At 37.3% G+C, this 15,651-nt stretch overlaps 1 protein-coding gene across 3 annotated transcripts in view; it reads right to left on the bottom strand.

Moving 5' to 3' along the window:
* LOC135219606 (adhesion G protein-coupled receptor L1-like) overlaps positions 1-15,651 on the bottom strand; it is a 317,272-nt gene that overhangs the window by 82,421 nt on the left and 219,200 nt on the right. For all 3 annotated transcript variants that reach the window (XM_064256501.1, XM_064256499.1, XM_064256500.1), the window contains one exon: positions 12,711-12,811. In XM_064256501.1, the coding sequence (XP_064112571.1) occupies positions 12,711-12,811 (101 nt within the window). The remainder of the gene's footprint in view (positions 1-12,710; positions 12,812-15,651) is intronic.

Raw genomic sequence — 15,651 nt, 5'->3', positions numbered from 1 at the left:
GACTCTGTCTCCATGGGAAGTTAAAAGTGAACAGTCTGTAAATTCCTCCTTTTTACATATATATACATACATATATACATATATATATATATATATATATATATATATATATATATATATATCTATATATATATAATATGAAAGGGACCAGTCACTGAATTTGATATATTTGCAGAATCGCTGCCCAAATGGAAATCTGCAGTATATATTTCGTGATAGTCATTGAAATGAATTTGTGGTGAGCGCCATAGACGTAGGAGGTTGGATTTATTTTTGGGGGAAGACCATATTTTCCCGAATTTCAGAAACCCCCAGAGTTTTTTCAAATTGCCATTTCTCTGTGTGATGAACACCCAACAGCCGTTAAATTAGCAAAAAATGTAGTAGCTACTATTATATTCTCCGTAAAGCGTCCTTGCATACATCTGTTTGTTTTAAAAGTACCAAAACTCTCTCAAATACAATGAAATGCAGGAATACTTTTAAAATCTTACACAACTTATAAAGGAGCATAGTGGTATCAACAGATTATTTTTGCATTATTTTTCATGATATACGGCACGAATAACAGATCACCAACTACACGTAGAACAGATATAAAAATACAAATGAAAATTTGTATTACACTGGTGGTACTACAGGTTATAGTGTATTTGAGGATAAATTAGAAGAACATTTTGTCTCTTCCCTTTTGCGTGCCAATACATCCACAATACTGTTAAAGTCATCTACCCTGTTAGGAGACGTCTTTCAATGCAGAGAAGTCCTGATGCCGAGAGCCTATAAACTTAGTCTCATCGGAAGAACAAATGTTATAAGTAGCAAAAGAAATGGCCCCCAACTCAGTGAATGATTCTGGTTTGATTAATTAATCCAAGGTACTTAGCCGATGATAAAATTAGAAGCTTTAGATTTTGAAGTAGGTTCTTTTGTCTGGCCTCATCTCGAGGCCAATGGAAGTGCGATAAACTCCCAGCGTAAAAGAAGCCCCTCCTAAAATCCTAAATATCATCGAAGAGGTTAAAACCGGTCCTTCAGGTCAAGAAGATACGGCTTATCTACCCTTCACGTATGAATAAGGTGCTGGGAATGTTGCCTACATATATGTTACAAAACTGATATACAAGAATGGCAAGCACGTACTACTTCTGAAGAAAAAGTCAGTCAGTAAGAGCAACGAACTGATTAAAAAAAGGTTTCGTAACGGAGCAGGTCTAGTAAATGATATGCCAAAATCTGGTTTTGGTACATCTAATGATGGAAATACTGCTCGCAGGTTTTTCAAGAATGCAGAAAATGCATAACCGAAATGACTGGCCTTTATCAATCCTTTGTTTATAAACTCCATGTGGTTTTATCGGCAATGTCATCTGGCCTTGATACCGATGCAGAGATATTTGAAAGGTTTTGCTTAGACACTGCCAATGTTATGTACAAAACTAACGGGTCGGTTGGATTGAGTCGAGTATAGAATTTAGGCCAGAGGTCAAGAACTGGGACCAATGGGGTCATTCAGTGCTGAAACGAACATTGACGGTAAAAAGTTTGAAAATTGTAACGGGACGAAAACCTGGCAGTTGCACTATAAATCGGTTGTTAGGAAAGGGTGGAAAGTACGATGGAAGAAAGAGAATATGAAAGGAGATACATTAAAAGGAACGAAAGGGATTGCAGCTAGATGCCGAAGGCATGCTGCAAAGAACCTTAAGTAAACTCTACAGTGCACTTCAGCCTACCAACTGGCATATTATCTGAGGAAGCACAAGAAGCACAGAATAAAAAACTCAAGAAGTTTAGGGAATTTTTCACAAGGCTACTCTGTTCATCTGATCCCTTGATAGGTTCCCTAAGAAAAGTAGTCTGACAGACCTGCAAACTCTGAGCCGTCTGAGAAAAGCAAAACGGTACTCGTCCAAAATACTCTTCGATTTGTATCGTGTAGTCTTCATGCGAGTTAAAGTTCCTTGTTATTTTAGATTATTTTTGATTATTTTGAAATAGTTTTCATTATACCCAAAATGTTATTCTTCGCGTTCATTAAAATGAATTATACTGTAAAAAGGTTTAAAGACATAGCCTTTGATAGAAATACTCTTCTTAATTTTTTTTTTCTTTTTTTTTTTGTGATTCCTATCTTTTCTGCACTGAATAAGGGTATCATCTATAAGTAGGAAGGGAATCTAAGGGGCCCCATTCACGCTCAGACTTGTCCTTCGACATGTCGAAAGAGGGAGCAACGTCGAAAGAAATGACACAGCCACTAATGTTACGACCCGGGCTGCGGAACTGGAAGCTATGGCAATTTGTGCTATAATTTGCATCAAACTGAAGAGCCGTTCTAAGAATAGAAAGAGATGTTGGACAAAAGACTGGTTGCTTAAAAGAAAAGTTTTCTCATGCATCCCTCACAAATGAACTCAAATGTCATCCAAGTGATTGGTATAATTATTTGAGGATGGGCGAGCATAAATTTAGGGAACTGCTGGCATTAATAAATGTGCCGATAGACTGACCGTCTAACTACGGTATTTAGCGAAGGGGAGATCTTATGAGGAACTAAAGTTCAGTGTGGCGATATCTCCTTACAGTCTTGGGAATATTGGTGACTAGAAATAACGTCACAGGAAAAAATGTCGCAGAAAAAGTTACAATTTTGGCTAAAAAGAACAAAAAAGTTGTGAAGACTGAGTAAGACGAGGAGAGTGAGCGAACTAACTTTATTCCGTTGTTGTTTGAGATTGAGATTAAGCTGGCCTTATGCCAGCACGGGCTCTTGCTCGTAGAGCAGCCCGTAGAACTTTATTCCGCAGAGCGGCTGTACATTAGGCGGTATGCGGACGGAAGCGTAGTGTCCGTCATGCAGGTACGAACAAACAAACAAAAAGGGACAGGGCCCAGCTGTGAATGTGTTTCTTCACACACGAAAATACATGAATAATATTACATAGAGGGAACGGATTCCCGACATATACACATCAAAAGAAAGGGTGTAAAATGCTCTAAATTTTAGTTCCTGGAAGAAAAGAGAGGACATTATGGATATACAGATTTTTAAATGGAAGGGCTAACATTCGCCCCCACGGGTTGTACTAAACACGCCTTTGCAAGGGTGGATACATGGGTACATACCGATAACATTTAGCTTTGGGGTTCACTATGAAAGATTAATGTGACTTTTTTTTGTGTGTGACATTTTTCCCGTGACTTGTTTTTCTGCAACATTTTTACCTGTATTCGGAATATCATCCCGGAAAGCACTTCTAATGTTTATATTCTTGGTGGCAGTGCCGCGTGTAGCATCTGGATATCTAACCTTTAGCTTGTTTATTGCAATATCGCAAGCGATATTTTCCCAGTTTCTGTCTGAATATCATTTGGATTTCATATTCCATAAGCATGTGTTTTATATAAAGCAATTCCAGTTAGCCCAAAACGACTTATCAACCCATACTTCTGCCAGAGTTAAAGAATTTCCTGAGGTCGCGTGTCGCAGACGACACTGAGTATTACTGAAAAGATAAATACAGGTCTGCGTCGAAGTAACCTCCATTCATTCAAGCACGGATATGTATTTCAACCATAATAAAACCGTGTCTCACAATGAACGTGCTATTTATACCTCACTTTAAACAAGTCGCTACGATTTATCTATGCGAGTCTGTACTGACCATGGTCGTACCGACTAAAAACGACCACAGTCACGCACTGACGTCCCACTTTTCTACAAGTCTTAAGACCGAGTCTGAGCGTGAATGGGGTCTCTAAGGGTCGAACGGGAAAAAATTTTTAATCATATAATTCCTTCACCAATGTGTATAAAAAAAAAAAAAAAACGAAACGCCTTAACGTGAGGGGCCCCAAGCAAAACTTTTAGAGGGGCAAGCCCTCCGAAATCGCGATGTTTTTAAATTTTCGCCTTGTACGCCTAAACCAAGCATTCTATCGAAAACATTATCATATGATAAATTAATGTGGATAATATTACCTTTCTAATTCCATATAATGATGTATAATTTGCTTTGTTGGTATAGTGCTGTGAGGACCAGAGAGTAAGACAGGTAGCTGAGAACTGATGATTTATTACTTGTGTTGTTGTTTTTGATTAAGCTGACTTTGTGTCAGCACGGGCTCTTGCTCACCGAGCAGCCTGTAAGATATTACAGACGAACTGGGTTGACAAGACAGGTGCGGACGGAAAAGTAGTACCGACTCGCACCGAGAGCAGAACTAACCCTGTGGCAGTAGATTTGTGTTTTCTTACAGACATACAATGAAAGATAGCAAGACATACAAATAATGAAATTACACGAGTTATACATTGGCGGAAAGGTCGCGGAGCGCTCTATAGAATGGTTAAAGGAATAACGCGGCTTGATGATGAGATACAATAAAAATATGGAAAAAGCGTTGTCTTTACACTACTACCTATGATTCAACAAAAGTTGATGTTAAAACCCTGAAAATGCATTTTATCCGAATTTCGTCTTTTAACTTTGTAAGTACACATTTTCGTTGCACTATTAAACTATAGCAAATTTTCTATATAGTGGTGTATAATACTAGTATATATCTTAGCCGATTTGTGAAGGTGGTTTGGTTCGAAAAGGGTTCCCAATGAAACCCGGAAACTATAGTCACTTTCAGCATGTTTCATTTGTAACCTTCTTCCGAATGTCACCACATGGCCAACTAATCGGGTACAATGTACATCGTTATACACCATGGCGCATACAATTTATTCAACTACGAAAAAAAAGAAGTCGGGCCATAGCAAATGAGACGATTTCTAATAAGAATTCGCTGTGGTCAAGGTGACTATCATCTTATTCATAATATTGTTATTTAACGTGAAAGTAGCGCACTTATGGAACTTCATTGGGAACATTTTCAAAACCGCGCTGTACCACCTTCACTAACTGAGACAAATATGCATTATTATGCACCATTAGATAGACAATTTATAGTGACAATGGTATATATCAATAGTGCAGCGAAGCTGATTTTAGGAAATTCTTATTAAAAAGGTTGAAAGAAATTTTGGGAAAAAATGCACTTTCAGGGAAATTCCTTATTAAAAAGGTTGAAAGAAATTTTGGGAAAAAATGCACTTTTGGGGTTTTGACATCAACCTTTGTCGAATCCTCAGTGCTATATTAATACCACAAAGTATACATCATTATATATCAATAGAAAGGTAATTTAATCTACTTTAATTTCGCATATAATAATATTTTTGATAAAAATAATTGTTTAGGAGTATAACGCAAAAATGCAAAAATAATCGTGATTTCATTTATTTTACCCCCTAAAAATTTTGTTTTTTTTTTTTCTTTCTTTCTTTTCTAACAATAAGGACCTATGAGAACACGTTGGTGAAGGACTTATTTAGTTACAAATCTGTACCCGATTCGACCAGTTCTGATGCTAAAATTCCCTTGTAAAGGGTTATATAGTTCTAACACTATATTTTATCTAATACACAAAAAATGGGTAAAAACATCACTCATATTGTTAAATATTCTTGTCAATATAATACTCTAAACGTTTATAAACGAAAACGATAAATAATGATTGGATGTGAAAGCAAAACCTAATTCTGATTGCGGAAATAACTGTTGTGGTCCACTCAGTGTGTGCAGTGGAAGATTGAAATAACAGAACTCCTGTGTCGACATCCAAATTAAATTCAGCGACAAAAACTTCATTTACACCGCAGTCTTTTAACCTGCTTCTAATGCCATTGACACATAAAACCCAACAAATTATACATCAAATTAAAGTTGAAAACTTTACTTTTACAGCAGTTTACGCGGTACTAGACATAGATATACTTACTTTGTAAATATTTCTCTTGGGAGTCTGTAAAGACTGGGAGCGGATTGAGAAGATCCTTTTCTTTTTCCGAAAGGGAAGAGGAGAGAGGAGGACAGTCAAGATGACAAAGCCTTTGGATCACGACAGTAACCATCAGTAGGAGGGAAAGTTCTATCGCAGAAAAGTCCTGGTTGTGTTGTAGTGATCCAAGAAGAAAACAGGAGATTTGAAACGGCAGCTGTTTTGGGTTTCCCTTTCAATTGGTTTTTGTGGCGGTTTCACGTTGGCACTTCGGATCTCTGTTCATTCTGTGATCTAATTTTTTGTGGGCCAGGTTTATTCCTTGGAATACTATCGCGGAAATTCCGGAAATCACGAAATTACCCTTAGTAACTTTCATATATCTAAAGATACTTTTAATATCAAGGCATCGTTTTATAGGTAAAATTCTCAGCTTGTTGGCTTTTTTTTTATATGTAAATGGCGTTTGAAGCCCCAATAAAAATTAACATAACTACCGTCATTCGAACAAACATGATCCTCTTCCGATATATAAAAGACACGTATGCGGGTCTGCATTTGTCCTACACTATAATGAGCTATTACTAGTACCAATGTACTCACAAACATTATTCAAGAAATTGCATCAGAATATTGTGGTAAAGCAGATAGCTACAGAGAGAATACGATATTTACACAGGCTGATGGTAAATTAAAGGCTGGATCAGACATCGGCGATTTGAGCCCTTGAGAGCGATCAAGGCAAGTACTACCTTGAGAACAACTTAAGTACCTTGGGTCGAAGGTATTGGGGATTAGGCCTGTAAGTGTCATATGTCCTTTTCACTCTGTTATCTTCTATACGTTTGGTGTTCTTTGGAATTCATATAGATCACTGTTCACATACAAAATCGTGGATTGATTATGTTTGGCTTTCTAATATATAGTAGAAGTCTTACATTATATGCTTGATAGAACTTAAAAAATCGATTAGTATTTGACCTGACAGTTATTTACAAAGGCTTATTTATAATACATTATTTAATAAAATAACATAAATATACATAGAAAACAGAAAACAGTATCTGGCTACATAATAGAAATGAAAAATACTTAAAAATAGAAAAAAAATCTTTTAGAATTGTCACGGCATAATTTAATTAATTTACGCATCTTTTTTTCTTTTTCTTTTTTGATACTCGATACAATTTGGCTATTCAGAACTCTCATCCTAAAAAACATCCGAAATCTGACAAAAAAAACAAAAAAAACAAAAAAACAATATCACTTTAAAAGGCAAGGATACACAATTTTCAATATGGCGTGCCAAGTCGTATAATACTCCATTGCCTGGTTTGAGTGCATTTTCTCCATTGTATGTTTTATCCCATAAGCATGCCTAGAGTTTTTTCTGTCATAAGGTACCCTTGAATTGAACACATCAAACCAGGAGTGAGCAAGCTCTATAAAGTCCCTTGTGCTTTCCCAGAACATACTCTTCAAAAGTTCCTGACTTCTATGAAATCTAAAGCTTTAGATGTTTTTCCGAAAGAAGCTGCACTGCTTTCCTCACATTCATACGTTGCGTACCTGTTACATTTTTGTGTTTACATTTATGCTGCAGGTCTCTTTTATATGCACTTTCTTCAAAATGTTTACTGCATATGCGATGATTAGTAGGATTAAAGTTGTACTTTCTCTTTCAACGATGAACCATTTCCGTCATGTTTCCTCATCACGAGGGAATCGGAAAAAGGATACCTCCTTTTTTTCTATTTGAATACCAACCAAACACGGCGTAGCTGTTTGGCATTATTTAAATAATAATTTAGATGACATAAAAAATCAAAACTATGGTTGTATTCGAAGAATTTAAAACTAAAACTAAATCATGGCAGAGATGACTGAAGTGACCTGTGATCTACATTTGAATGAAACGGTCGCTGAGTGACTTTTCGCCTTGACCTGTCCTCCAGGAGGTGCGGCTCTGTAGTGTAAGTTTTCGGCGCTTTTCACTTGAAAATCTTAATTTCCAACAGAAAGATAATGTACGGAATAATCTCAGATAAAGTTGTTCTAATTTGGTTTGATTCACTTTCTTGTCAAAATTGTATACTTAATTCCAAAAAGGGACCAACTAGTTTTAAGGGTCCGAGAACGATGAAACAACCATTACCCAACAATTTCTTTAGAACAAGAAAGTTTCGGTAGTGTTACTATAATCCTAGTAAAGCCGTTATCGTACAATACTTTCAGCTGTGTGGTGACTCTTACTTTTTGTTGAATTAATAAAGTTTAGTAGGCAAATCTGAAAGTCTTCCCTTTATAGCGAAATAAATATCGTTTTCTCTGAAGAAACAGTTATGACCTATGGGCCTTCCTGCCTGCAATGTGCAGTTTTTTTAGAAGTAACTTGCTTCGAACGCTGGTGATACTCATTCACTGTGCAGACCTTTGCATTATTAATGTAAAGTGCCATATCTGATTTCTTAGTTTTAATCTTGTTTTGTAGTTGTGTATGTTTTATTTTTCACGTATGGAATTTCTCTTTTTCTTGGGAAGACCTTAAATTAAGGGTTAGGATACGTCTAGTTGGGTTTTTAACAAGGAGTGTTCCAAATGAGTGTTTTTTCTGGTTAATGAGAATAATCTTCAAGTTAATAATACTTGATGAACACAGCCTGTCACAGCAAAACATTCTTCAGAGCTGCCGGCTTAGATTTTTATACATCTAAACAGCAAAATTATTGTGGATTGTTATTCAATAATAATAATAATAATAATAATAATAATAATAATAATAATAATAATAATAATAATAAAATCTGAGAGGATCTGACTTTGTTTGTCCGACCCCGGTTGGGGCGTGGTAAGTGGGGGAACTGGATGGCAGGGGATACAACCACCCTCGTGCAAGCCTGTTTGTCCGTTCCGGGTGGGGGCGGGGTCTGTAGGGTATCGGGAGGGTAGGGGAGCTTATGATTATAGACTCGGTGTCTTTATATGTCACCTGAATAAAGTCATCCTCCCACTTTTCTCTCTGAAGTTCATACGACCAAACTTCGTTGCTGAAACGACCCCAGCCATCTGAGTCCCTCCAAACTCTCATTTTCTTCCTGTATCTCCACGAGAAAATGACTTTGCTAATGACTTGTTTTTGCGTCAGTCGTGGGAAGTCGAAAATAGAAAAAGAAAGACAGCTGATTAAAACAACAGTACGACGTATGCAATGTACAATTGCGACAGAATTACGATGAGGTTGACAACGTCGTGGTCGTACACATATGTCACCGATGATCTAGGCCACACTAACTTTTAACAGTTTTTTGGGGACGGTGACTGACGTAATGGCAATTAGGACATATTTAATACACAGTCAGACGTACTACGGCGTATGTGTGATGAACGTATTGGAATATATATATATTAGCGGGTGGTGGGAATTTGGCAGTCATTCCCGTTCCAGGTGCTGACAGAGGCACAAGATGGACGAACAGGAGGTTTTGAAGATCCAGCAATATCTGGACATGATATTAGACAACTTAGATGATCCTGAATTAGCACTGGCCATGCTGGATCATTACTATGCCATGTTGATGTTAAGAGTAATGTAAATACTGCAGGAACGAAAGCGCAAGAAGCAAACAAGACACAGGAGATGCTGGATGTAGCCCTACTTACCATGAAGAGAGGAGAAAGGTAACTACTTGATGAGAGAGTTGGCAATTGAAACTCCAGGACTGTATCGAAACTGGTGAACGTGTCTTGTCCTACACCAAGTAAAAAACTCACATTCTGGAGAAGACCCATTGGGCCAGGCTTGCGTGTTGCAATTACCCTGCATGTCCTTGCGACTGGAGAATCCTAAAGGAGCCTCGCCTTCCAATTCCGAGTAGCTGCAATCTGCGGTAGCTATTGTGCATGAAACTTGTAGGGCCAAAGTGACTGCGTATGGATATGAGGTGGTACAGTTACCTACGACCCCAGAGCAATGGAAGGAAGTAGCCCATGGTTTTGAAGAATGCTGGAATTTCCTAGACGCCCTTGGAGCAGTAGACAGGAAACCCGTCAGAATCCAGAACCTACTGCAAAAAGGAACTCATTACTACAACTATAAAAATTCTACTCTGTCATTCTATTTGGATTTGTTGACGATGAATACAAGTTCCTGTACGTCGATGTAGATGTCACAGTCTGATAGTGGTGTCTTTACCAAGACAGCTCTGCCAAATGCTTGAGCGGAATGAAGCCAGTCTGCCTGTCCCTGAAATAGTGCCGAACGAGACTGAAGATAAACCCACAGTCCCCTATTTCTTCATTGGAATGACGCCTCCTCTCCGAAGAATTATATGATGAAACCTTATCCTGCACGAAATCTGACAGCACATGAGCCCATCTATATTTACCGACCGAGGTAAGGCAAGACGTACAGTGGAGAATCCCTTTGGCATACTTGCAAACAGGTAAATATTGTTCACAAATATTATACTTCTTTATTTGGTCTGCTTGTTTAAAAGCGTATTAATATGAAATACCTTTTTATACCATTTCTTTTTTTTTTTACAGAAATAATCCATATTTAATATAAAATACCTTTGTATACCATCTTAAAATTAAATCAATATTTTTCATCTTTCTCCCACAGATTTGGTGTTTCACACCCATATACTTCTTCGGCATGACCGTATCGAGCCCGTGGTGTTGGTCGCTTGTGTGTTGCACACTACTAGTAATTTAGATAAGACAGCCTAACGTCGCGAATGAGGCGGATCTTCAAAAAGACTCGGTGACACGAGGCCACAACTGTTCACTGGAGGTCTGACGAAACTTTATTACCGAACCTGACTCTCCCAAGCCGTCCGAGAGAAGCCATGGCGCGCAAGGCCCAACGATCACCTTTCATGATTATGTTAACTCCCCAGCAGGCTCCGTTCATTGGCAGGATTCAATGATATAAAACAGAAAGCAATAGAACATTACTGTACATACTTTATAAGATTAAATTGAAATAACTTGGTAAATATCAAAATAAATATAGAAATTCTAAAATAACTATATTATTAACGACACATTTTCTTATGAGTTGTATTCAGTGTCATATTTATCGATATATGACATACTCAAAGTATCTCATGAAAAAAGCAAATCTAAAATGCTATTTTTACTTAAAATAGAAAATGCCTTTTCATTAAATATACGATAGCAATTAAGTCAGACATATTTTTCAAAGAAAAAATTCAGTGAAAGTCCTGTATAATTGTTAGAAATATTTATATTGCTACTATATATATTTCATTTAAGGTTTATTTTGTGTCTTATTCATGTATTTGAGATTCTGCTATAAGAATATATAAAAATACTGAAAACCTGAATTCCAAATATATGTTAATCAAAACATAAAAATAAAGGCAGTTTTGTCTACTAAATTCTGCCCTTGAACTTATTTTTAAAGCTGGAAAACGTACATATCACAATGTGGCTAATGTACACCTCCTCTGTGCCACTTAGGGCTTGTCAAGTACTTCACGTAAGTCGTAACGGACACCGTACGTCGAAATTGCAAAATTACGTCTGCCGTGATCACATTTCGTAAGTTGAAAGAGCAATCGGACTTGAAAGTAGTCATGGCTTAACCGCGACCACTATATTATTAGTGCAGCAGCTCGTTACCGCAATCACTCGGCGACGTCGTGAAACTTGGCGACAGTGTGAGGAAACATGGAGACTTGATCGTAATTTGGTCTCATTCAGTCGTGATATAGCTTTTACGATGGTCGCAGGCTTGATTCGCCGATGTGGCTCATAGTAAATCTAAGTAGGTTTTGAGTCCTCAATCACGAAAATGACCTCTCTGCTGAACAAGATGTTGCAGGTAATATAGTTGCCAGGGTTTCTGCCCCCTCACTGAAGAATGGCAAAGTTTCACACAGAGAATTTGACTGGAGATAATTTACCACTGTATTTGCAATTTTCAACTCCACGCCAACAAATAGCTCCTGGATGCAGTGGTCGAAACACTAGCAGAGTTTGTGGGAGACTTTTTTACAGTTGGAGTTTCCCACCTCCTCCATCGCCAGCAAGGATGAAAAACGTAGCCTTGTATTCATAGAATAAAAGTAGATTGATTTTTGTAATCGAATGGGGATATTCTAAAGTAAATGATAAATTGGTAATCATAATTCACGTCCAATTATTTATTACCTGGTTAACTTACAAATACAAGTTTATTATCCTCTTTATTCCTGCTATTTTTTAAATTATAGAATTTTTTCTTCCTCCGAATACATGAATATCCCAACCCATATGTCGGAATTTTAGCAGATTCCCGAATCCAAGGGCCAGTTTCCCCCACCCCAACCCTTCTACGTCTCTGGCTGAACACTCAGCCTCAGCTGGATCAATATCTGTGGGTCGTTGTGGGGACGTCTCTATTAAACCCGAATTTGACGTCACTTGTAACAACTGACAGATATCCTTCGATCACTTTGGAGTCTTATGCCACCTTTGAACATTTACAAGCAAAATAACAAATATACAAGTAATTACATGTGCAAACTTACTACAGCGTATGGTCACACAAACACACACATTTTAAATAACAAAGAAATAGTATACATATTTACATACATACATACATACATATTCATATATATATATATAAAATATATATATATATATATATATATATATATATATATATACATATATATATATATATATATATATATATATATATCTATATATATATATATATATATATATATATATATATATATATAATATATATATATATCATATATATTCCCTCTTGGTACCTAATCACCAAAGAATTTCAAAAGTCACCTTACTGAAAACAGAGAAAAGGGCAAAGATATGAACGCATTAGTACTATTTACCTGCCTGCCACCGTCTGCCAAAGCCAACGGTTGCACCAATAATTCGACTGTTGACCAGGTGTGTCGCAGTGAGATCAGGTACCTCTTCATTGGGAGGATCACTGTTTGGTAAGAAGATTCGACATACATGTAGATATGATGTAAATACAGTAAAATGACAATATTTATTGGTTCACTAATAATACAAAGTCTAAAGCTGGAATCACACATCGGAGTTTCAAGACTGTGACCGGCATAATGACTTGATTTGGCGCCAGTCGCTGGCCTTGGGCTACAAAAAAAAAAAATAAATAAATAATAAAAATATATAAAGCGGGTGGTGAGAATTCGGCACTCATTCCCGTTCCAGGCGCAGACAGAGGCACAAGATGAAGGACTAGGAATTTCTGAAGTTGATAGTTGACAACTTACATGATCCTCAATTAGCACTGGCCGTGTTGGATCATTACTATGCTATGTTGATGTTAAGAGTAATGAAGTGCCTACAGGATGAAAGAGCACAAGAAGCCAAAAAGACGTAAAAGGAAATGCTGGGTGTGGCCCTACTTAAAAAGAAGGAAAGAGAAAAGTTACTACAACAACTTGATGAAAGAATTGGCAATTGAAACTCCATTACATTACCAAAACACTACCAGGATCACAGAGGAGCGTTTAAATAAATGGTTGAATGGGTCTCGCATTACATCAAGAAAAACCTCACATTCTGGAGACGGTCCATTGAACCAGGCCTGCATGCCGCAGTTACCCTGCATTTCCTTGCAACTGGAGAATCCTACAATAGCCTCGCCTTCCAATTCTGAGTAGCTCCAAACACAATCTGTGGTATTGTGCCTGAAACTTGTAGGGTCATAGTGACCGCATATTAAGATGTGGTTATACCCATGACCCCAGAGCAATGGAAAGAGGTAGCCTGTGGGTTTGAGGAACACTGGAATTTCCCACACACCCTTGGAACAGTAAACGGGAAACCCGTCAGAATCCAGAACCCACTGCACGGAGGAACTCATTCTTCAACTATAGGAAATTCTACTTTGTAATTCTACTTGGAGTTGTTGACGATGAACAAGTTCCTGTACGGCGATGTAGATGTCACAGGGTCCGAGTCTGATAGTGGTGCCTTTACCAAGACACAGCTCTGCCAAATGCTTGAGCGGAATGAAGCCAGTCTGCCTGTCCCTGAAAGAGTGCCGAACGAGACTGAAGATAAACCCACAGTCCCCTATTTCTTCATTGGAATGACGCCTCCACTCCGAAGAATTATATGATGAAACCTTATCCTGCACGAAATCTGACGGCACATGAGCCCATCTATATTTACCGACCGAGGTAAGGCAAGACGTACAGTGGAGAATCCCTTAGGCATACTTGCAAACAGGTAAATATTGTTCACAAATATTATACTTCTTTATTTGGTCTGCTTGTTTAAAAGCATATTAATATGAAATACCTTTTTTATACCATTTCTTTTTTTTACAGAAATAATACATATTTAATAAAAAAAAAAAACCTTTTCGTATACCATTTAAAATTTAAATCAATATTTTTCATCTTTCTCCCACAGATTTGGTGTTTCACACTCATATACTTCTTCGGCATGACCGTATCGAGCCCATGGTGTTGGTCGCTTGTTTGTTGCACAACTTAATTTTGACGTGAAATCCTAATGCCACGAATGAGGCAGATCAAGAAGACTCGGTGCTCTACCGAGCCTGACTTCCCCAATTTCCGCCAGAGAGGAACCGTGACTAGCAAGACTCAACGAGATCACCTTCGTGATTATGTTTACTCCCCTGCAGGCTCCGTTCATTGGCAAGATTCAACGATATAAAACGAGAAAGCAATAGAACATTCCTGTACATACTTTATAAGATTAAATTGAAATAACTTGGTAAATATGAAAATAAATTTGGAAATTCTTAAATATTTATATTATTACCCAAAACATTTTCTTGAGAGTTGTATTCAGTGCTTTATTTATTTATGACAATCTCAAAGTATATCAAGAATACTGAAAATCTAAAATGCAATTTTTACTTAAATTAGAAAATTCCTTTTTATTTATCATACTTTAAAACATTCTGATAAACTGTACTGATTGGAATTAAGTCACTGACTTATATATCTTTTTAAGAGAAAATTAAGTGAAAGTCCTGAATAAAAGTTACAGGTCAGAAATATTTATATTATTACAATATATACTTCCTTTAAAGTTGTTTTTTGTGTGTCTTATTCATGTAGTATATGGGAAGATCTTAAAGCCTATAAAAATACTGAAAATCTTGGAACAAACACTTATGTTGAGCAAAATATGAAAATAAAAGCTGGGAAGCTGCCTTTCGTAGGGGGGGCGGACGTATGTGTCACAATGTGACTAATGCGCAAATTGAGGGGTTGCCAAGTACACTGCATATGTTGTAACCTACACCGTACGTCGAGATTGCAGCTTACGTCTGCCGTAATCACATGGAGACTAAGCTACGTCAGTCGAGAGGGAATAACGAGACACTTTCGTGCGTCGGCATCACATGACGATTTTTGACAATTGTTGTGGCTGACCACGACAACTACGTGCAGCAGCTAGCACTCACCATCACTTGGCGGAATTCGTCAAACTCGATGACTGGTATGTGACACCGCATGGAGACTTGAGCGTAATGAGGTCGTAATTCGGCTGTTACAACATATGCGGTCTTGAATCTTTGATGTGTGATTCCAGCTTAAAGATGGAAGCTTTTCAGTAACTTATTGCTTAATGTCATACAGTATCTTGAAAAGCCTTGATTCAAGATTAGTAAATGAGAAATATTAGGTTTGCCTTCCAATGTATAAAATGTCGGCAATGAACGACCAAGAAGTCGTTTCATTCTATGTTCCAACAGATTCATTCATAAATTATTTCGTTACATCAACTTCTTTATTAACTGTCTTACCTGTGCAAAAA

This window comes from Macrobrachium nipponense, chromosome 1 (genome assembly GCF_015104395.2).
Source record: "Macrobrachium nipponense isolate FS-2020 chromosome 1, ASM1510439v2, whole genome shotgun sequence".
NCBI lineage: Eukaryota > Metazoa > Arthropoda > Malacostraca > Decapoda > Palaemonidae > Macrobrachium > Macrobrachium nipponense.
This window is presented reverse-complemented; position numbering and strand designations above follow the sequence as displayed.